The sequence below is a fragment of the Serinus canaria genome, chromosome 1A (genome assembly GCF_022539315.1).
Source record: "Serinus canaria isolate serCan28SL12 chromosome 1A, serCan2020, whole genome shotgun sequence".
In the NCBI taxonomy this organism is placed as follows: Eukaryota; Metazoa; Chordata; class Aves; order Passeriformes; family Fringillidae; genus Serinus; species Serinus canaria.
The window spans coordinates 4,005,832-4,027,062 of record NC_066314.1 but is presented as its reverse complement, the minus strand read 5'-3'; the positions used below and the strand labels follow the sequence as shown (position 1 = coordinate 4,027,062).

The window sequence follows — 21,231 nt, the reverse complement described above, 5'->3', positions numbered from 1 at the left end:
CCTTCTTCCTTCTTCTTCCTAGCCTCCATCTTCTGGGTGATGGTGGCACTTTTGGATTGGTTTAGAGTAGAAACTCACTGTCTAACATAGGTGATAGGTATTGGGAAGTTATGGTAAATAATGTACATAATAATATGTACATTATATACATATTGTATATACATTATGTATATATTGTATACAATATATACATAATGTATGGTAATAATGTATGGTACACTTAGTTTTTAGTATAAAAAGATAACACTTCCCCAAGGTGGTCAGTGTGCCTCAACCCAACCTGCCGACAGACCTCAGCGGGTCGGAGAAAGAATGTTATAGATAAGAAATAATAAACAACCTTGAGAATGAGGACAAAAGAATCCTGACTCCTTTGACTGCTGGGCTGGGAAAAGAGACTTGTATGCATCTCAGAGTCACTCTGAGCAGCAGAAGTCCTGAGAAGTAAGAAATGCACAGACCAGTTCTATGGATGCCACAATACTAAATTCGAATCCTCAGTGTAAACAGGGATGGAAACAATTCTAAACTATTCTGTTTCTCCTCTGAGTGTCTTTTAACCACTTTCTTCTCCTCCTTTCTCTGATTTGAATGAGAAAACTCTTCAAGACCTTTAAGACCTTTCTGGAGAAAGTTTCAGCAACACTGGCAGATATATTTATCTCACCTGACTGACTGTAATGCCTAAGAATCTTCTTGTTATTTCATGTTCTCCACATTGGAGCAGAAGTCAACTCCAGACAGCAGATAGGTTCACACTACTGGAGGTGTGAATGATTAATCAAATAGAGAAAAACCTCATAGTGAAATGACCAATAAATTGAACTCTGGGTCTCAAACATATTTGGTTTGATCATGCTCAGATCCCTTCTACAGATAGATATTGGGGCCACAGCTTCAGACTTGACCAAAAGGGATAGGGGACCCACTCTGTAAGAAATAGTTCCTAGAGTGAATAGGAAGAATAAGAGACTTTTGCCTTTGTACTGGGCTGGTGTTTCCAGCCAGGGAACTTCTGAGTTGGCTTCTGTCCCAGAGACTTGGGTGGACTCAGGAGAGTCCAGCAGCACTCTGAGATTCTTCTGACATCCAAGTCTGTGAATGCACCTGCAGCAAATGTACACCTGTCGCTGTACGTGGGTGCAGGGTGACCATGCTGACACCTCTGATCTCTCCAGGAGCATTGGCAACAAGACTTATTATGGAGAGGTCACGGGGAAGGAAAATAAAAATGGCACCGATGACAAAGAAAGGCAAAAGAAACCTCCAAGCCCCACAGAAGGAAGGTGAGTGTTGTGCATTTGGCTGTGTTCTGGGAGGTGATGCACTCTCCTGCCATCTTTATCTTGGCTGCCTTGGCGTGCCCATCCATGGATTTATAGGAAGAAGCAACTAAACTGAATGTTATCTTCACTGCCCGGTGTCATTCCTATACTCCAAGCCATGAAAAATTGTATGTGGCCTTTTCTAACCCAGTCACAGAACTTTTTAAATTCCAAGATGCTCCAGGATGTACTACTGGGGGAAAGAATTATTGTTACTTCCTGAATAACAGAAAGGAAGCTTAGGGTCCTGTCACGAACAGAGTCATCCTCTTCACTCAAGAGGGAAACAAGAATACACTTTATTTATATAAATCAGCAAAATTCAATGGTAAATGCAACAGGCGTTCAACAAGATTCAATGGGAAGGTTCAGTACAGGGAACAGGGTCGGGCAAAACCATTGGGGGAGGGAGGAGGTAATGTATGATATGTATGGGATGTGAAGCTGTCTTTGGATTTTCCTTCCAGGGAGAACGGCTATGAGACATTCAAGGCCTCTGTCTTCATTCCCCGCAAGATGCAGGCCAGGTTCATTCTGCATTACGAGGAGCTCCTGCAGAGGAGGCTGGGGAAATACGAGTACACCGTCAGCATCCGGCCCCAGCAGCTGGTGGGGAGGCTGAAGGTGGAGGTGAACATCCTGGAGAACTCAGGAATTGTGTCCCTGGAGGTGCCTCCCCTAAGGAACAGCAGGCAGAAAGGCAATGGGAAAGCTGAAGGTGAGTGTGGAAACCCAGGGCACTGGGAATATTCCTCCATCTGCTCTGGGGTGCCCTGACCCCCAGGGGAGCACTGACTTTGACCCTCATTCATGGAGAAAGATTCCCAGACTCCAAGAGAGACTGGGATCCACAAAAGTGTGAAATAGATTATAGAGAGCAGTGTAGGTGTGCCACTGGGTGAGAAATTGAGGGTTTGGGATTTTTAGTGTGTTGTGGATGGAAGCAAGGTGGAGGGCACAGGGTGTCATCCTGGGTTTCTTCTTCATGCTGCTTCTTCCTCCTTCTCCATGGGTTTGGGTGGCATTTTGTAATTGGGCAGAAAAGTCCCCATTGCAGCTCTGTGGGATCAGTTATTGGGTTAAAAGGGAAAATAATCCAGGTGTCAGTTCTTAATTGGATAGTTCAGTCTTAAAAGACCTTGGAAGAAGAGATTGTTGGCCATTTTGTGCCCTCTAATGAAAGGCTGCAGAACTCCCAGTAGTGAGACTGTTTTACTGATCAGAAATAATAAACACCTGAGTCTGAACATGAACTGCCATCTCCAGTGCCTTCAATCCACACCCAGAGAAACCCACAGCTGGGACCCCCACAGGTAAGGAGAGACTTTGTGATCCATGGTTCTCATGGTTATTTGTGGGGCCTGGCAGTGCTGGATCTATTTTCTCTCTTTGACTGTGTCTGTGTGGTATCTGTGCCTCAGCCTGTGAGGACTTTGAAGCTTAATGAATACAGCTTAATGAATACAGATGAACCCCATTCATCTCAATAGGGTTTCTTTTCTTTGCTATTGTCTGGAAGGGCTTTGAACTGTGCCTTCAGGCCTTTTGCTCAGCACTGGAGCAGGCTCTTCCCTGGCCTCTGCATCTCCTGGGAACTGTTTATTTTAAGTGAATTGTTTTTTCCATCCATCCATGCCAAGGAAGATAGGAAATCCTGCACTTCAGAACATGGGAAATTCCAAGAGGAAAATCCATATTTTGCCAAAGTGCTAAGTGCGATCTGAGCATCTGCCCTTACCCCTAACCATCCTTGCTCACTGTTCAGACAGTGTAAATATAACTCTTTCTGGCATAAACCAACAGCTCAGGATACTGTGGTTGCTGCATGTTGTCAAAAACACCAAAAAAGAAGGATGGAAGGAGGATGCAGGGTCTTTTGAGACTTGACCCTCAGTCACTCCAAGTGACACAGTGCCAGCAAAATCAGTGGAGCTGCTCATATCTGCCACTGAAAGATCCTAAAGCATGTGAACTGGAGTTAAACTGTTTGCTCAGTGGGATCCTACTGATTTAATCCAAATCCCGTGAAATCAAGGCTCTCAGCGACTTGGGCTGTCTTCAGGTCAAGCCTCATTAGTCTCAGTGTCCTACATCCACGTGCCAAGTGATAAATGTGCTCTGCTCCTTATCAGGAGAGGCAGGAAGCCATTTTCACCTATCAGGGAATTGTTGGCATGTGGTTTCCTGCAAGACATCTGGCACTGATCAAGGGTAGAGACAGACTGAGCAGAGCAGACACACTGCTGGTCCAGCACAGGATGGAAATTCCTGTATGTAAATGACATACAGGGAAAACTCCTGTAAGTCTCTATCCAAATGGCAATCTGGGAGCACTGACATTCTTGGCATCATGCTTCAGATTTGAAAGAGCTCATATAAAAATGGGCCTGAGCTGTTGGATTCTGTAATCCTCCCTAGCCAATAAAATGTATATAAAATAGGTGTTCCATTGCAGGATGGGTAATGCAACTGAAGCTCAGATTCCCTGTGCTTTATCTGTGTTCAGAACTCCATTTCACACCCTTTCTGTCTGGAATCATCCCATGTGGTTGTTCACATATTCCAGCTGACTGTCACCTCTCAAGATGTATCCAAAACCAAACCATCAGAGCCATTATTTGCTCCATGAGAAGCCTTCTTGCTCATATGACACCCAAAAAGTGGGTGCACATCCAGTGAGACCTCCAGAAGTAAACAGAGCAGGAAAAAGCATTTTCCAGATGAAACTATCAGTCTCACAGGAGGAACAGTTAAACCTAAATTATTTTGGAGTCTGGCAGATTCAGGATTAGAGCTCAAACGCAAACCAGAAAAAAGGTTCTGCTCTCTCTTGGATTCCCATGGCTTAAAACTCTTCAGTACCACTTGGTTGGACATTGGAACATTGGAAAATGGTACTGCCTGACTGGTTTGAGGTTGAAAGTGTCATTAAAGCTCTCTTCCTCTATTTCTTATGTCTAAACTATCTCACAGTTAAATATAAAATATGAGATTTTGATAAGTATTAACAAATTACCTTGAGAGTAGTGGAAATGAAATGTATTGTGCCATCAAGCTGTTACAACCCATCCCAAAAGGTGAGGGTAACACTGATTCATCAGTGTTTGTAAATACACACATTTAGGTTTATTTTACAACAACCTGGCTGCACAGGAAAACAGAAATGTTTTGGTTCTTATTGTCTACAATAATATTGTCTACAATTGTCTTTGGTTCTTATTATCTACAAAATAATATTATATTATCTACAGTATATATAGACATATATGTACATATTATCTACAGTAATATGACAAAATAGAACCATAAAGATGTCACTTGAGAAAATGTATAAGAGTAGAAGGATCTCACCGCCTGAAAGACTTGTGATGAGACTTGGTTGTTGCAATTTCAATGTCCATTGGTCAAAGTGGTGATCACAGGATAGATCCAGTTTGTAGTGAAGAAAATCTTAGGGAAACCCACAGAGTGCACAATCTATTGGGTTTATACTCACTCAGGCTCAGGTGGGAATGCCCAGGTACCTGCCCAGGGGTGGGGAGCTTGTAATGGTTGTTGGAATGCTGTGGATCATGGGACACTTGGGGAATCATTTACACCTTCTCAGATGACACAGCTGCCTGTTAAATAAGTGCTGTTGTCAATTATGTGCCACCAGCAGAGTGAGCACCTTCAGGGGCTCAGTGTGAATGTCCCAACACTGCCCTGGGCAGGGGAGTTATCACAGCTGAGTTCACTTGATAAGGACAAAGTTCCCACCTCCCAGGGTTGGCTCTTTCCTTATCTGGTCCAACACCAGCTGGTGCTGAGCTGGGCTGAGCTTGCCCCTGGCACCTGGGTGGGTGCTTTGCCCATGGGCAGATTCCCCTGAGTTTGAGCCACCAGCACCCCAGTGTCTCTCCCAGTCTCACTTGTGGGTATGTCCTTTTCTTGTCTCTCAGAAAGTCCTGTGTCCATCCTCCCTGAACAGGGAGCAGAGACAATGTGATGACAGATCTTTCTAGGATATTTCCTGGTGCAGTTACTCCTGTGCACATGGCTCCATCTGGGAGTTGTATTTTCCCCAAAGGAAGGCATTAGGCATGTGAGTTTTGGAAAATGATCTTTTGGCATGTGCAGGTGTTGACTTCTGTCACATACAAACCCCAAAACAGGAGGAATTGGGGCCAATGATCCTGACCTTCTCTGGTGACCTCAGAATGGAGCCACTTTCTGAATATTGTTGTCCTGAATGTTGCCCTAATCTTGTTCCTGCAGTGTAGCTGTGTGAGAACTAGGGCTGGGGCAGGAGACAGTAGACTGCTTGAGGATGACTTTCTTTCTAAAGCCAAAGGTCTCAGAAAGCTTTTTATTTCTTATAACAGCTGTCTGGAAGTTTCCACAGGTTAGCGGAGGATGAACTTTGCATTTGAGCTCTAATCCTGAGTCTGCCAAAATCCAAAATAATTTAGGTTTTACTGTTCCTCTTGTAGGACGAAAGTTTCATCTGGAAAATGCTTTTTCCTGCTCTGTTTACTTCTTCAGCTGAATTTAGTGGAAAGTTTGCCTGAAGGCTCTACTAACTCTCTCAGTGTGAGCACAAACCAGCCCAAGCATTTGGAGCTCATCCATGCTCTGGACTCTGAAATATCTCATAGATTTTTCTCTCTCTGCCACTTGTTTAAAAAGAACAAGGCCAATAAACAAAGGAGACTAATTGGGATCCAGATACCAAGTGCTGCCTAAAAAAGAAACCTGGGGGAAGTCATAGGAGCTGTATTCAAGAGTACAAAGGGCTGCTGCAAGGAGGAAAAGGATACTGTGGCTTCTGTGTCAATAACAAAAAAAAAAAAAAGAAAAAAAAAGAAAAAAAGTCATGGGTTTATAATCCAGAGCGAAAAATGTAAATTGGACATTGAAAATGTTCAACAGTGCAAAAAGTGCAGCTCTGGGAAGGACTGGCAAGTGCAGGCACTGAGTTTCCATTACTGGAGTGTTTCCTGATTGTATCAAAAAACTAAGTAGGAAGGGATTCAGTCTGAGAACATGAATTAGATAAGTTACCTTCCAGACCTGATTTTTGTTATTCCAGGAAAAAAAGTTTCCTTAGACCTTTTCTATTAGACCATTTTTTGATTTTTAACTTCTGTCCCAGGGATGGAGATGAGTGGCTATGAAGAGGATGGGAGAGATTCCTCAGCAATCCTTGCCACTTGAAATGGCTGTGTGAGACAGCCTTGAAAACTTCCTCTCCAGAGATCCCTAAAGCACTGTCTGTGTTAGAAAGGATGACATTTATCACCTCCAGAGAGTGTTCTGAGGAGCAATAGAGGAAGGCAATGTGATCCACCTGGATTCCACATTGCTTTAAGAAACAGGTTACGTGTGATTATGCTCATTTAACAGGTGGGGAAACTGAGGCAGGCAGTTGCTGCCTACATCAGCTGATTTCCAATGGTCCAGAGAAATGTTAAGGCTGGAGCTCATGCTGTTGTGGCACAGCTCCTTGGCCTCACCCATCACTGTGTTTATGGCAGAGAAACATGGAAGTGCTGCCCAAAGGCCACGGACATGCAGGAGGAATGAGGAGGGAGCTTCTGACTGATTCTCACTGCCCCAGTGTGACATGACCAGGCAGCCTGACCCACAGCAGGCTTTCCTTCCAGCAGCTGAGCAAAAGTAATGTGAAACCCCAGATCAGAAATTATAAATGGACTTTAAAGCCATTTCTATGTATTTTAGGCTTTTCCCACACTGGCAGTTAAATAGGATTTCTGGAAGCAATAGAAGACAGATGGAAAATTCAAGAAGGCAGATACAAGCAAATCTGATGCATTTTGTATTAAAAACATATTGTATCTGTTGATTCATCAGATCAAAGGGCAGCTATAAAAATAAAAACAGATCAAGACTGAGGTAAAATTTTACAGCAATGTTGATTTATAACTTTTCTTTGCCAGGAGAAATCTGAACTGTACATGGATTTTAGAAAAAAAGTCAAAGCTCTGGGTAATCATTTTATAAGCCCCTTCTGAGATACAAAACTCGTGTCCTTATGTGATTTCAGTGTATTGGCTGGGACCTCCCTCTCTGCTTCCATCAGGATGGATGGACAGGAGCTCTCCCAGAGAAGCTGTGATGCAGAGTCAGTTCTTGATTTTATTGAAACTAAGTGATCTCTGTCATTCAGTCACCTTGGGCAAGGCTTGCTGAGGAGTTTGCTTCAAAGTCCAAGTGCTTTAACTATAATTTGCTTGTGTAAAATTGGGTCTGTGATAAAACCCTTCCCTGGAATCTCTCTTTTTTTAATCACTGAATCTTCAATCCCAGTAAGTCACTCTGCTGGCTGACTTGGCTCCATGGCAGCACCACCTGTGCTGTGCTTTGACATCTGTAAGGCAGTGGGAGAAACCTGTAATATTGTGGTTTTATCTCAACAGGTGATGTGTCTCCTCCTCCCTCTACTGTCATTGGGCACACCAAAACCTTAGCTAAGGTTACATTCAACCCCAGTGTTGTTGAGCAAACCAGGATCGCCCGAAATGGAATTTTGGGAGACTTCATCATTAGATATGATGTCAGCAGGGAGCTGAGTGTTGGGGATGTTCAGGTACTGTACACACAATTCATCTTTTCTGTTTTATTAACTGTACCTGAGATGGTTCAATTGTTTTGCCTGCTTCAAATTCCTAGAAAATGTTTTCTGAGTGAAGGCTACTCCTCCATCTTGTAAGAACTATCCAAAATAAAACCAGTCAATCAGCAGCCACAAGATGGACTTAAATCCCAACTTCACTGAGCTTCTTTTTTGTGTCTGCTTTCCAGTTTCTCAATATACTGGCTGTCCATATCTGGATACAAGGGCAGTTTTTCAAGTGCATGTTGTGGTTCTGATCTGTGGGCACATATGTTACATCCTTGCTGCATTTGGAAGGAAACTCATTTGGATGACTCAAACTGCATTTGGATGTCAACCATGGAAGGTCCATGTCAACCATGGATCTCCATGGATCTCTCCATGAAGAGATCCAGTTGGCTCATCCAGTCTGGATAAACTGAATTTAGGGGGGATCCCAAGGGTCTCTGGAAACAGAATTAAAAGGGATTGCAAGGAGCATTCACAGCCTCCAGTGCAGACACAGCCACTGAAAGCACCCAAATATCCAGATATCCCATACTGACGTGTGTAGAACATGGCACCACGATCCACCTTTGATTTCCTGACTGCCTTGCTCTTCCTCAGATCCTCAATGGATATTTTGTGCACTACTTCGCCCCCACAGACCTTCCTCCCCTGCCAAAGAACGTGGTGTTCGTGCTGGACAGCAGCGCTTCCATGGTGGGCACGAAGCTGAAGCAGGTGAGCTCCTCCTCGTGTCTGCTCTGGGCTGCTCAGCCCTGGGGAGGCAAAGCTTGGCTCAGATTTGTCTCACCACTTCTCTTCTGCAAAATGTGTGCTGTGTCTGAGGTGAGAGGTGGCTCTGAAGACACCTCAAGGTGAGGTGATCTACCTGCAATGAGAAATGATCGTGTCAGTGGGAATGGGATGGGAACAAGGAATGTAGAAGGATTCATCACTCTGTAAAGGTCAGTGCTGCCAAAATTGAGAATAGGATTGTTCAGGGTGGTTCTGTTCTGAGCAGTTTGAGGAGAGGTAGATCAGGCAGAATTCCCAGCAAAGTGCATTCAGCAGACTCTTGTATCCAGTCTAACAGCGCAGAGAAGACACTGCTGCCTTTAAATTACCTTGGCAAAACACTCAGTGAAGTACAACTCAAGAGGTTCTGCTGAAAGAAAAGTCATTTTGTCCTTTTTGGGAATCTGAGTCTTTCAGAACAAATCTCAGATGTTTTTCCAGGACATAGACCTTAATGTGAGCCACCACACCAAGCTGAAGGGGACATCAAATATAAATGGAATATGAATTCTATGGATCCAAATTATCTTCCCCGGCGACTGGGGAAGAAGGTGGCTCATCAGAAGAGTTGTTAGGAAGCAATCATTGTCCTGTCCTGAATGAGGTCTCAAATCAAGATGCCTCTGAATCTGTAAAAAAACCCCTGGACAGAGCCTGGCTCTTGGGTTTCTGTTATCCTCCTGCTGAAAAATGACCCCCCTGCCTCTCAGAATAAACAATTCTGGCACAAATGCCCCCAGTCCTGCAGGCTGGAAGCAGATAGCCAGTGACCACGTGCTGAACCAGGCAGATTAAAACTCCAAAGGGCTTTGGTGCTTTAGTGAGCTGCACAAGTAGTCAGCAGATTAACCTTGCACTATGAAAGCTTTTATTCTCCTCCTGAGTATCAGAGTTTCTTTTCATTACACCTACTAAAAACAACACAGCCATTGACCCCTAAAGGTTGAGTTCACAGCCTGGGCAGTTTGTGCTGCTAAACATGGATCTCAGGCAAATCAGCTCAGAGAGGTTCCTCTTGAGCCTGAAGTGTCAGAGCCAGAGCCTTGGTGGAGGCTGTACCCAACTGTTGAAATCCTAGATACTGAGAATTTTAAACTTTCTGTGCTGAAAGGCACAGACTCACAGGAGAGCACTACATTTAACTTGAGAATGTAGAGAAGACTTCCAAAATTGATTACTAGCCCTAAAATTACAAATTAGAAGTGTATAATATCACAGGATAGAAAACTTAAAGTTCAGAGTTTTAGAATATCGTAATAAATATAAAGCAAAATGAAAGTTTTAGAGCTGAGGCAAATTATTCTTCTTCACCTTCTTCCTTCTTCATGAGTTTAAGTAGTATTTTGTAATTAAACAGGAAAGGTTTTTTATGAGCTTTGAAGAACCAGTTATTATATTTAAAAAATAATAATCTAAGTATCATTCCTTAATTAGGTAGTTTAGTCTTAAAAGACCTTGTAACAAGAGATAATTAGCCATTTTGTGCCTTACTAATAAAAGATTACAAAACTCATAGTTGTAAAGCTATTACACTAATAAAGAATAATAAACATCTAAGTCCAAACATGAAATACTATCTCAAGTACCTTCAACCCCAACCTCAACAAAAATAAAAAATACAAACAAAAATTCCACACCCAACTTTTGGTCTGTTATCTCAGTATATTCCTTTTACGGAGAACCACTGGTACACTATGGAGGAGCGCTATGGGGTGGAAGCACTTATCTTCCCTGGATTCCAGCTGTTCCAAAAAATAGAACTTCATGGAGTTAAGATCAGAATCATAACACCCCCACACAGATTAAATAAGAAAAGACCAAAATCTAGGACTGGCTGAAAAATAAATCTCTCTTGGTTCTCTAGGAAAGTGTGATCAGTTGCAGCCATGTCTGCTCGGTGTCCTTTTTACCAGTTGTTGATGTCATTGAGATGTTTATTAAATTACAAACAGATTCCCTGGTGGCAGGATACATCTGAGCAGAGGAAATCTCCTTTTTGTCTTTTCTCTTGGACTCTCACAGCTGTGAAGCTCTGTGATGGTGTGGAGAGAGCTGGGGAATCCCATGGGATTGTCTTTCCTCATTTCTCTCTACTGAGTCACATGCAAGGTCAGCTAAAAATACAGTCAGCAATTGTAAAGAGTGCTCCTGTGGGTCAGCTGCAGTGACTGTGGCAAAGGACAGTTTTTAGGGTTGTGGAAGCAAGGACAGGAAACATCAGCTGTGCACCTTTTTCTGTAGCAACTGGAGGAGATTTTGGACTCCTCAGTCACCTGCCTTCACAAGGCAAATGGCAAAGTGACTCAAGTGGGGTCAGGATTTCATCCTGCAGTTCCCACAACCCAGCTGTGAGTCATTTATCTTTTCCTCTCCCAAGGTTTTCCTTTTCCAATGTGAAATTTTATCTGTTGGTGCCATCCCTTTCTTCCTGTGATATCTCAGTCTTTGAAGCAACAAATGTGCAGTTGCAAGCACATTGAGTGAGACTGGTTGATCAGCTTGGATCAAATCACTGGAGGTGTTCTAAAAGCATCTGGATGTGGCACTTGGAGACAATGGTTTAGTGGTGAGCACAGTGGTGCTGTGTTAATAATTGGGCTTGATGACCTTAGAAGTCTTTTCCAGCTTTAACAGCTCTTTGGTTCTGTGATCAGGACCCCTGAGACACTTTCCTCACATCACTAAGAGATGTACTAGCTTTGAGGGGAAGGTATTTCTCTGTTTTCACAGCCTCTGAGCTCTGGTGATGTCCAGCAGACTCATATGTGTTGCAGCAGTCAAACTCCCCTGAGAATCTGAGCCTTTGCTGCAGTCTCCTCTTAGCACTGGCAGGGAGATGAAGTTCATGAATAGAAAATTCTTGAGCATGATGAGGAAAAAATATTAATGTGCTCAAGGCTTTGCACATCATTACTGCTGTCCCACTGGCAAGGAAAATCCCCATGAACTTTGTTCCTTCATTTGCAAAGAGACAGCAAGTTCTGTGTGGAATAGTTGCTTTTAACAGCCAGGAGAGCCTGGGGAAGAGGTTATATCTGCAGGGTTTACTGGGAAGCAAAATGATTTGCAAAAATGACAAAAATTTGCAAATATGAAGCAAAATGACTGCCTTTGAGCAGTCTGATTTTATGGTACCTTTGGCTAGGTAGAAGGGGATATAGCAGCTTTACATGGGTATAACCAGGAGAAAAAGGGGCCAGTTATAAGTTCAGCACCTTGTGATTACCATCATTGCAGCCAGCTTCACTGAACATGGTGAGAAAAGACCCTTGTTACAGAACAAGAACCTTCCCAGCTGTGAATATCTCCACAAGAGGATGAGTTTGCAGGTATTTTGCAGATGTAAAATAGAGTTGTTTCAACCACAGATTAGTTTCACCTTACCTTTCCCACAGGCAACAAATGCCACACACTCAGTTAAGCAGCTGGCTTCACCACAAGCCTGGCAACCTGTCAGTGGTGGTGTGCCAGACTGTAATTTTCTCTGAGGTTAATTGCTCCTGGAGGCACCCAGCTGCAACTGGGACCTGCTGGGGATTTGCAAGGGCTCCAGTTCATTTGCCTGTGCCTGTCCAAGGGACACTGTTGGTACCCTTGAGTCACCCACAGTGCTGGAGCCCATCTGAGGGCTCTGTGTGCCCAACCCTCACCCTCTGAGCCTCAGCATCAACACCCCCGAGGAGTTTCAGGGTGGTGAGGGAGCAGACAAGCCCCTGAGCACTCAATGTTCTCCTTCCAAACTCCTCTGATTTCTGCTGGGTGGTGCAGAGCTGGCTGTGAGCCTGTCTGTCAGTCCAGCTCCTGCCCAGGAGAACAACCTGAAATCGCCAGGGAGCTCTGGAAAAAATGCTAATTCTAATTCCAGCCTCCAGAGCTACTGTGAGGAGGAAGGTTTAGTCAGGTTTTCCATTTCTGCTGGAAAGAAACAAGCCCAGAGCACACAGAAGAGCTGTCTGCAGCACCAACAGCCCCATGCAGCTGCCTCCTGCTCAGGAATACACCACAGCAGAGTCATCTCAGTCCTCTCTGGAGGTGTGGATTTGGGATATAAGAAACACCACAGTAAATAAGACATCAGATCTATGTAGACTTTATTTGCTCAAAGAAAAAATAAAATTTCTCTTCCAAGAGAAATGCAAGTACTTGTCACAAAGCAAAACAGTCTGCCTAACCCTAAAAGTACTAAATAATGATGGGGTCATTCAGAGAAACAGCCTTCAGAGCAACAAGCTCTCAGGTGTCCAGGTCACAGAGCATCTGCTTCTGGCCTTAGGACTTACAGCCAATTTTGCTTCATGCTGAGGCAGTAGAAGCAGAGACAAAATTTCCCAGGAAGTTCCCAGACCACCTATAAAGTGCAAGTCCTTTAATTGAGTTTGGAGTAAATAGGAGGCAAAGGTGAGGGCAGAGTTTGCATGGGGATGCTGCTGGGGCTTGAACTGAAAACTCCTGAAGATGCTGAGAGCTCTCCCAGTTGTTTCAATTGGACCATCACTGAGTTCATCAAAGGATGAGCTGGAAACAGGTGCCAGACACAGCCCAGTGACCCCCAGACAAAGGTGAAGTGAAATGGAAGTGGCTAAATGAAGCTGGGAAGTCTTTCCATGGACTGGGGTCATTGAGGTTTATGTAGCAGAGCTACAGACAGCACAGCTCTTGGTCTGAGACTGGGATGAGGGCCCAGGCTGGTGCTTCAATGGGCAGGAGAGTGGGTGGAGGCCCCAGCTGGGGCTGGGCAGAGCCATGAAAGCCTCTTGGTATCCTCAAGGCTCTGGCAAATGCATAAAAGTCAGTGAAGTGAAAGATTTTTCTTTAGTAGTCCTTTCCAAGCTGGAATTAAAAGGGGTTTTTTTTCCAGCTGCTGGAGCAACACCTGGAAGCCAGACCTGGCTTCTACATGTGTTTTCATCATGGATCTGTTATGTGAATTTAGGTAGGTCGTTTCCCTTGCCTGTGCTTGTCTCTTTGCAGAGTCTTGTCTCTCCAGCTGGCAAACCCATGTCTGGGTTATGGCTGTACAAAGATCCCCCAAGCCTAAAAGACACCAGACCTTTGTCAAGACTGCAGTTATTAGATTAGCACTGTTTGCAGCAACACTGCTGTTTCCAGGCCAGTACCCCTTCCCCCTAAACCAGGGTGTGTCCCACACACTGCTCCACTGGGACCTTTTGTTTCTGGCTGTGGAGAGCAGCTGAAGCTCAGAAGTGCTTGTGGCACCTCTCGTGGAATCCTGCTGGAGTGAGCTCTTCCAGGTTGTGTTGCTGTCATCAGACAGTGCTCACAGGCAGCTCTGAGGTCCACATGATGTGCTTTGGGGTCCCTTAGGAACAGGGATGTGAGGCTGTGTCATGAGGAGAGAGCTTTTGCTCGGATAGTTTCCCCTGATGCAGTGACATGATCTTCTCCAAAACATCTGCTCTCTTCTCTGCAGAGTTTTGGGTGAAGAATTGGCAGTGCCTGAGGCAGTGGCTTAGGAGGGGAGTGGGCAGGGGAAGGGCTGGAGGCAGAAATGTGCAGGAGGGAGTGGGGATCCTGCACCTGGAGATGCTGAGGGGGTTTGGAAATGGTGAAAATTGGATGGGGGCAGGAGTTGGAGGGCTGTGAGAGCCCTGTGGCACACTTTTAGGTAGGAAAACGGGCAAATTTGCTTTTTTTAAGGAACTATTTAGTGCTCTTGCATTGCTTAATGCTAACTCTGAGCAAAAGTGCTGGGTCTTTGCTTCAACCAACAAACCATTGTCACCATCCCTCACTCACTGGAGATCAGAGAATCCCAGAATGGTGTGGATTGGAAAGGACCTTAAAGATCATCCATTCCAACCCCCTGCCATGGGCAGGGACGCCTTCCACTAGATCAGGTTGCTTCAAGCCCTGTCCATCCTGGCCTTGGACACTTCCAGGGATCCAGGGGCAGCCACAGCTACTCCGGGCACCCTGTGCCAGGACCTCACCACCCTCATGGAGAATTTCTTCCCAATATCCAACCTAAATCTCTCCTCTTTTAGTTTAAAGCCACTCCCTCCTGTCCTGTCATTGGCACTCCTACTGCCTGTCCTGTGAAAAGAAATGCAAATGGGGAAGTCCCAAGGGAGGAGCAGCACCTCTCTCCCAGCAGGGCACACCCATGGATGGGATGTTCTGAGCAGGGTCTACAAAGCTCCAAACCTGGCAGGCTGCTGAGACTCCCACTCTGTGAGAGTGGCTGCATGATGAAGGATGGATGGTGGTAATCAGTGTGATGAGCATGCTGAGCTGTGTCTCAGCTCAAGTCCTGCTCTGTAACACAGCAGTTGATTGCTGAAATTGAGGGGATGTGTTGTGGGCAGCTTTTGGGCGTGTCAGCTCTTCCCAGCATTGTGTTGGGGCTGATCTTTGTGACAGAAAATGACAGTACCCAATTGCTGGAACAGTTCTGTGCCCTGGGATGAACTCCATCTTCTGAGGATGGGCAGAGAGAGAGATGTCAAGCTCTGCATGGAGGGCATGGGGCATTTTTCCCTTGGTGCTGACCTTTTTGCTGCTATCTGCATGGAAATATTTCGTCATGCTGGCAGGGTGGGGGTTTGACTGTCTGACGGGCATGTTTTGGGATCTGATTCCACTTAAAATGAGCTAAGCACAAGAGAAGAATGAAGAAGAATGAAGAAATGAGCTAAGACAAGAATGTGGCCTTCAGACACTGCTGTGTCAGTCTGGCTGTGTGCCTGTGCAGCCCCGTTGTTTCCAGTGGGGTTATTTCAGTGTAGCACTCTGGGACAGCCCTTGAGCTTTTCCCTTTGCCTTATTTACTGTACAGAATTGTTCACTGCTCCAACTGCAGTCCATTCTGCACTGGGATAAGGGCTCCAAGTAACAGTGCTTGGTGCTGATTAGAACTTTCCTCCTTAAATCTTCACACTGGCATTTATTCACATCCTCAGTGCTGCAGTGAGATTGCAAAGACTGAGCATGTGGACCCATGGAATTCCAGCTCCTGAGAAATCAGATCAGCTTTTGATCATCAGATTAGTTTTTCATGTATTTCTCCTCACTATGCTTACTAGATAAGTGAGTTATCCCAACTGATCACATCCTTGAACACTGTTTTATCATCGACTGAGCAAAAATTCAGTGCTTAAGTGTCCTGGATGGGTGTGGAGCTAAATGTTTTACTCAATGTTAAGTGGAAAACCTTTTTCAGAAAATTCAATAGGAACAAACATTTGTTCTAAAGGATTGTTGTTTTTCAGCCTGGGAAACAACAAAGCAACTTTTTTTAAGGCCATATGGGGAGTCAGCAATGTTCAAGTGACCAGCAAAGGATCTGGGATGCTCAGGAGGAGGAGACTGGACCATGGACTGGAGACAGACCTTTATTGTCCAGAACTCCCCTTTCAAACTGCTTCCCATGGCAGGCTTGTGTCAGTATGGAACAAAATGCTCTTGTGCAGGATTGCGCAGGAGTTTTCCCTGGTTACGCCGTCCTTGCCTGCCAGGAAGAAAAGCACAAAGATACATTGACAGGGAGAGGGGCACTGCAGCTCCTCAGCTGCAGGACATTCCCTGTGGAGGCAGAAAGGGCCAATTGTCCTCTCTGAGAGTGGGATGCAGGAAGGTGGAACAATCCAGGGATACACTTTGGAGTTAACCCCTTGTTTTGGAGCAGAGGTCCCTATTGCTGGCAGGTGACATGTGACCAGCATTATGTGGGCAGAAGGGACACTGGGACACAGAGGAAAGCAAACCTCACGTGATGTGGCTTCCAACCTTAGCAGCAACAACACTGCCCAAAGCTTTGCTCTCCCTGTGCCTCAGCTGCTCCCTGCAATGTGGCAGTGGTGCTCCCACTGCATTCCCCTTGGCTCTGGACCCAAACCAAACCGAGGGCAGCACCTTGTCTGGCCATGTTTGCACCATTTCAGGTGTGACTTTGTGACTCAGCCTTTCCTTAAGTCACAGTACTAATTAATCCTTCTGACAGACCATGGGGACATTGATGAGCTTTGGTTGTTGCTGCTTGAAAACCACAACTCTGGACCTTTTTATCAGCTGCCTCTGCATGTTTGGAAAGGGAAAGAGAAGAACCAAAGCACAGAGGATATTTAAGGCAAAGAAGGAGCTCTTGATTTTTCTCCCTGTATCTCCTTGCAATCTTTTGACAAGCAATATATTCACTTGTACTTTTCTCCTTTTTGCTGTAGGAGATCTCATTTCTGAGCCCTTCCCTGCACTGCTGCACTCTCAGACTCATTCCTGGACAGAGCTTTGGCTTCCTAATTCCCTCTGAGCTTACATCTTGTGCCTGAGCTCCCTTCTTGGTCAAACTTGCTTTCTCACAAGTGATCTGGAAGGACAAAGGGTGCTTAAATTTTGTCTTTAATTGTGAGATCTTTTAGCACATGGATGGCCCCAGATCTGCTCTCTGCAGGCTGTTCTTGTGCATTCCTCCTGTCAGTGGGTCCTGTTTTCCAAAGGCTGTGGTTGGGAATGCTTTCCCCTCTTCTAGCAGTGCTCTTAGGCTGGCTGATCCCGAGCCCAGGCAGTTCCCTGGTGCTGGCTGAGCTGGGAGAGGCTGTGTCACTGGGGATGAAGTCCTGCTGCCCAGCTGCTGCGAGGGTGGCTGGATGAAACCCTTAGAAGTGCTCCTAAGGCAATGGAAAGTGTGAATATGTGGGCTTGGGATATGCATTTTAATGAGGTGCTTGAATTCTCCCCTTGCTGGCCAGCAGGGCCAATGTCTGGCAGTGCCACAGCTCCTAACAACCACATATTGTGTCCCTATGAGCTGCACAGCTCTCAGGGTAGCCAGGCTTCACCCTCACTCTGCTCCTCAGACAAACAAGGGACTGTGAAAGAAATGTCAGATTCCTCCTTGAAGGTGCCCAGCTGGTCTGATATCATCCCAGATGTTTCTGAGGCAGATCTTTGACCCCAAAAAAAGGCTGAAGGCTCTCAGCTTTCTCATAAGAGTGTCTGTCATCCCATGCTTTGCTCCACCAGTGTTTAAGCAAGATGAGGTCTGTCAGAGCTAACTCCAAGGGCTGGCTACAAGGGTGACAAATCACAGCCAAACTCGAGCGTAGCTGAAGGAGTTCTGCTCTTCCTGCTGGGGCTGGTACAGCTCTGAATCACCTTGGCTGTGATGCAGGACCTGCAGAAAGGCAAGAACCAGGCAGGCAGCAGCTGTGTTGTGATGTAGCATTCACTTTCTCTGAAAAATCCCTTCACCCAGGATTTTTCTCCTGGGAAGCCTCAGAGAAAAAGGAAAACAATTTTTATCTCATTTGCTTCTCCTGTGCTGTGCCCATGTGGAATGTGTTTGGAGGTTGTTCACCCACAGGTGATTGTTCCATTGCATTCTGCTGGGAGTTGTTTTCACGCTTTGGCCAATCAGGGCCAAGCTGTGTCAGGACTCTGGAGAGAGTCAGGAGTTTTCATTATTATCTTTTTAGCCTTCTGTCTGTATCCTTTCTGTATTCTTTAGTATAGTTTAGTTTAGTATTCTTTAATATAATACAGTATCATAAAATAATAAATTAGCCCTCTGAGAACATGGAGTCAGATTCATCATTCCTTCCTTTTGGGGCATCCCACAAATACAATATTGCATGTCCAGGTGTCAGTGCAGAGGTGACAAGGAAGGTCAGGGTGGTGGCTGGGACCTGGCTTGTCTCTGTCCTTGTAGGCTTGAGCAGACATTGTTTGCACTTCAATAATTTAGGCAGTGTGAGCTCCTCTTCTCTCCTCTCTCATCATTCACAAAGCACTGACATGAACTCTGGTCACTCCCTGGCAGTCATGGTCACATCACCTGTCCCCAGGTGTAGACCAGGGCTGTACTGCTCCAGGTTTGGGGTGACATTTCGTTGCCCTGGAGGTGGCTGGTTCAGTCCCAAGGTTCCTGCTGTGTTGGCAGCTCATTCACCAGCACAATTCCTCATCTCAATGCAGTGGCAATTCCATCTCCACCTCTCACCTCAATTTTATCCATGCTAATTTGAGGGAAATTGAGGAATCTCCCCCCACCAAATTATCCCCTTTTAAAACACTCATTTAAAACCTGACTCTAACATGTATAAACCATTCCCAAATGGTAAAAAAGGGTTTTTATTCAGCTGTTCTGTATTGTTACTTCCTGCCATCCTCTGCTTTAATCCTTGCTCCAAATGCATCTCCCCAGGCAAACGTGTTGGGAAAAGCATTTCACCTTGCAGCACCTGGAACAGAGGCACTGGACCTCCAAACCATTTTTCTTCAGTGTAAGTGGGTCCAGCTTATCTCCAAAATGAACCAGTGTCATGTGCACAGCCATGGAAGAACAACCTGGCCCTCAGCAGGATATAAAGGGTTAATTTTCTGCCTCTTTGGTAGGAATTTCAGTGGGGCCAGGTGGGAGTGGAACTACCATTTTCAGCAGAGCAGTTTGGGAATCCCATGGCAGCCACAGCCCTTGGCTCCTTGGAGCCAGAAGTTCCAGCTGTGGCCTTGCAAGGACAAAGGACAGGAGCAGAAATCTGCTGCTCTATCCCAGCTGAAGCTGCAGCCAGAAGAGCTTTGCAAAGCCTTACCTGGGCTCTGGTGGAGATGGGGGGAGAGGGCTGGGCACCAACTGTGCTTCAAATCCTGAGTCCTTCAGGATTTCCAGCAGTGCCCTTTTACCAAGATATTCTCCTTATTAAAAGCTGCCAGCTGCTGAATCTTATCCAGCACTCTGGGGGAAGTCACACCTCTCTCATGAACCATTAGAGGGTGAGGAAGGCTGGTAGATATCAAAGCACATTTCTCCACCCCATGAGGATTGTGGTCTTTAGGACACACCTGGGAGTCCTTAGGAGCTGGGAAGAGAGATGGAAATAGGAAGAGACAGAGGATTCAGAGCACTCTGGGAGAGGTGGAGAGACAGTTCAGCTCCTTTTGGCTCCAGCAAGAATCAGAATGCTCAGGATGGGGCAGGATTAGTTCTTGAGGTGAGTCCCACCTTCTCTGCTTGCCTGGAGTCAGGCACTTCCAGACAGTGACTCAGCCCACCCTAAAACCTGTCCAAAACAGATGGGATGGATTATTCCCTGGAGGTGGCTTCCCCTGCCTCGAGCAGGGTTAGATGTGATGCCCAGCTTTCTGATGACTGAGTTGGCAAAGCTGAATCCCACCCTTTTTTTTTTTGCTGAGGATGGAGTAAAAGCTGCAGGAGAATGAACCATGTGGCCTCCCTCACTCTGTTTGCTTTGGAGCAAAACCATGTGCACACACACACACTTGTACATATGTTTGTGTGCATGCCACGTAAATTCAAAGGGTTTTCATTTCAGCTGCAGAGGCAAGCACAGGATACAGATGCCAGAATCCAGGCTGTCAGTGCATGTCCATTAAAATATGGCAGAAGTTTTTTCCTGGGAAAAATTGACTCAAACTCCGTGGAGTGAGGAAAATGAGACAAAAAGCAAAGAGGAAATGAAAGAAGGGGAGAGAGAGATGGCTCTAGCCCCACATTTGGCCCCTGTAAGAGGGTGTGGGGAAGTGCTGGGTTTCCTGGGAATGTGTGTTTCAGTTCCCTCCTGAACCTCCCTGCAATTCTCTTGGATGCTGTGTACACCAAGCTACTTCTGCTCTGTGTTGTTTTACTTTTTCCTTTCCTTTTCTTTTGGCTGAACACAGGCAAGAATGTCAAAAGGAATTTGTGAGCACAAGGGAAGTGAGATGCAGCCTCTCTGCAAGTAGGCCAAAGCAAGATTACTTCTCCTCTTGCCTTGTTGTCAGAAAGAGCAGAGCTTATTTGGGCCCAATAAATCCCTCTGAGAAAAATGTAGTTTCACAGAATTGGACAAAAAAAAAAAAGCCTGAAGAGAGGGGTTTTGTAATGGGAGAGGTCAAGCAGTGTTAATTATAATCAGAGCTGTAATATAGATAATGAGATTTGGGGAGTTTTTTTTGAAATGATTGCCTCTAGGAACCTCTGTTCCTCTCCTTTGTGGGATGTGCATGTAGGGAGTTGTTGTGGTCTCACTGCTCCTTGCTTTAACACCCTGCCCAGATTTCCCTCAGCAGAGCTTGCACTGCTCACACACAGGATGGAAGGTTCTCCATTTTCACTTTCTGCCTACTTTGATCCATTTTTTGAGGGACAAATACTCGGGCCAACCTTGTTATTATGGAATAAATGCAAGAGTCCTTTTCTCTGCTGTGTGATTGCTGCCTGTGCACGTGTGGGATGGTTTGGCTGACTGAACTGAGGGCTGGGAACCCCAATTTTGGGAACCTCCCACTTTCTGACCTTGGCATAATTACAAAAGTAGCCTGGTTTTCCTCTCTGTAGAATGGGATGTTGATGGAGGGTGATGTCCTGCATTAGCTGAAGCATTTTTACAATACAAAGGGTGCTGTAAAAGAGCAGATGAGAGAGAATAAAACCTTTCCTTCTTTTTCAAATAGCTGATTATTTCACCCAAATTTCCTTTTTCTGTGGACTGTTAGACTGGAGGCAGCCTCTGTGTTTGGGGCAGGAATTCACCTTTGTGCAGGGTTGTTTGGTGC

General features: G+C 45.5%; 1 protein-coding gene across 1 annotated transcript in view; it reads left to right on the top strand.

The window, feature by feature from the left end:
• ITIH5 (inter-alpha-trypsin inhibitor heavy chain 5) overlaps positions 1-21,231 on the top strand; it is a 44,160-nt gene that overhangs the window by 9,680 nt on the left and 13,249 nt on the right. The window contains 4 exon segments of the mRNA XM_018910399.3: positions 1,179-1,286; positions 1,793-2,043; positions 7,745-7,914; positions 8,548-8,664. Coding sequence (XP_018765944.3) covers positions 1,179-1,286; positions 1,793-2,043; positions 7,745-7,914; positions 8,548-8,664 — 646 coding nt within the window.